The 2,500-nt window shown below is 35.7% G+C and overlaps 1 protein-coding gene across 1 annotated transcript in view; it reads left to right on the top strand.

Moving 5' to 3' along the window:
- The window catches only part of LOC144970090 (uncharacterized), a 51,194-nt gene that overhangs the window by 1,164 nt on the left and 47,530 nt on the right, over window positions 1-2,500 (top strand). The window contains exon 2 of the mRNA XM_078909314.1: window positions 1,498-1,608. Within this exon, the coding sequence (XP_078765440.1) occupies window positions 1,536-1,608 (73 nt within the window). The 5' untranslated portion in view covers window positions 1,498-1,535. The remainder of the gene's footprint in view (window positions 1-1,497; window positions 1,609-2,500) is intronic.

The following is a 2,500-nucleotide window of genomic DNA, read 5'->3' as shown; positions in this document are numbered from 1 at the left end:
TATTTTATTGATTCGTGGGGTTTTCCAGAACTGCCAGTATCAATCCACGATACTCCATCATCATCATTGCCTTTTTCACCCTGGGTCAGGGTATAGGCCACAGACAAACAGTTTCCATCCGTCTCTATCCTGAGCTATCTTTTTAATCTCATTCCAGGTCTTACCACTTCTCTGTATATCAGCTTCTTTAATTCTTCTCTATGTTAGCTGTTTGTTTGGCGAAGACATCATCGGGTCAGCAGAGTCCTTTCGGCTTTGTCTGTTGTCCTTCATAAATTCTGTCATTCCAGAAACTCTTCGGTCGCCCAAGCTAAAAAAAGGATTTGGTTTTTACGACACGCTGGCTTGGCGTTGGGCTATTCTTGACCCTCTCAGTTGAGGGACCCCGGACACCACACGGGGTCGATACTCCCTGATTTATTGTTTATTATTTACCCGTCTTTCAGTTGATCTATAACATTATATAAACCAGCTCTTTCTACCTAGTTATTTTATTTGTTCGTCCAAAACTATCTACTTTCATAATTGAATGTTTAATTATGAATCTTAATAAAGCGGAGAAGTCGGTAGATAATGTCCTTTTTAAGAATTGCTTTTGAATTTGTTTTGTTTTGTTATGATTCAATGAGTTTTGTTTGTTTAATATTTTTGTTGTTCCTTTTGTTATCATTTTCATTGTTTTATTTTTATTTTGTTTTGTTTGATTTTGATTTTTGTTGGGGGTTTTGTTATGTTTTTTTTTTTTTTTTGGTTTTGTTTTTGCTTTTTTTTTGGGGGGGAGGGGGGGGGGGTTTGGGGGGGGGGTTGGTTTGTTTCTTTTTTTTTTCTTCTTTTTTTTTTTTTTGGTGGGGGGGGGGGGTTCCTATTAGTTGCTGTTGTTGATTTTTTTATTTCTTTACGTGTTTTTGCATTTGCTTTTGTTTGATTTTACTTCTTTTTTTTTTCTTTTTTTTTTTTTTTTGGTCCTTTTTTTTTCAATTTTATTTTCGTACTTTTTCACTCAAATGCCGTTGGTAATGGTGGAGATAGTTGTGGTAGCTTGGTGTAGCCGTTTGTGTTGTGATGAGACGGGTGTTGATACACGTTTCATTACTAAATTCTATCATCATTACCTTATTTGGTTTACACAAGAATGACACAGTAACTTTCTAATGTTTATCATGAAAGAAATATTGTCAGCGATCATATTTAAGTCAATGTACACATGCCACGGAATTTTAAAAAGTTTGTCATTGCGAAATATCTAATCCGATTAGGTGTGCAGCACAAGGCACAACATAGACACCTAATGAAGGAACGAAGTTGACGTCATTCACCGCTTTCTTTTTATTTTCAGACATGTTAATGTTTAGTTCTCACTAAATTGAATTAATCAGATTATATTCGTTAAATGTTCTGCTTCCGCATACGTTTTTGGCTAGCGGATGTTGTGAGCATTTTACCTAAAAGCTTAGCATGAGTAATACAGTTTCAGCAGTTTCTATTTGGATTCTACAGATTGGATGGAGGCAATGACGTAAACAATAAATGGCAATATGGCGGCTTGGAAATTGAAGCGATTCAACCTGGTATCATTTGGACTCGTCGTCTTGGTCACGGTCTGTCGAGGTAATCATTGATGATGGTGATAATGAGGTGGTGTTGGTGTTGATGATTGTAGTGGTTGTCGTGATGGTGGTGGTGGTGCTGCTGATGTTGCTGCTGCTGCTGGTGGTGCTAGTGGTGGTGGTGAATGAGTTTGTGGGGGCGGTTGTAGAAGAGGTCGTGAGTAAATTATACGATGATAATGATAGCCAGGGGCCTGGTGAATACAATTAGATTACAAAGGCGAAATGATAGAGGCTGGCATTATCATCATCATCATCATCATCATCATCATCATCATCATCAATGTTATTATCATCATCACCATCATCATCATCATCATCATCATCATCATCATCATCATCATCATCATCAACATCATCATCATCATCATCATCAATGTTATTATCATCATCATCATCATCATCATCATCAACATCATCATAATCATCATCAACATCATTGTTATCATCATCATCATCATCATCATAATTATTATTATTTATTATTATTATCATCATCATCATCATCATCATCATCATCATCATCATCATCATCATCATCATCATCACTATCATCATCATCACCATCATCATCATCATCATCATCACTATCATCATCACCATCATCATCATCATCATCATCATCATCATCATCATCATCATCATCATCATTATCAAATACAACAACGATGGATAACCTGTATTGAATTAAAATGAAACGGGGATCAATAAATTATCGTAGTATAGAATTAGAATTTGTATAAACTTTTATAGAAAGAAACCTCGATCTACAAAACGATATGTTCAAAACACTGAAGAATGAACCCGAAGACAATAGAAATATTGAAATTAGGAAGTGCAGCCTGCCCATTGCTTTTATTATCACTTTTCGATATATATATCGCTGATATCGG

The sequence above is a fragment of the Berghia stephanieae genome, chromosome 1 (assembly GCF_034508935.2).
Source record: "Berghia stephanieae isolate SIO BIC M18660-M18661 chromosome 1, UCSD_Bste_1.3, whole genome shotgun sequence".
Lineage (NCBI taxonomy): Eukaryota > Metazoa > Mollusca > Gastropoda > Nudibranchia > Aeolidiidae > Berghia > Berghia stephanieae.
Note: the sequence above shows the minus strand (reverse complement) of the source record. Positions and strands in the feature narration are given on the sequence as shown.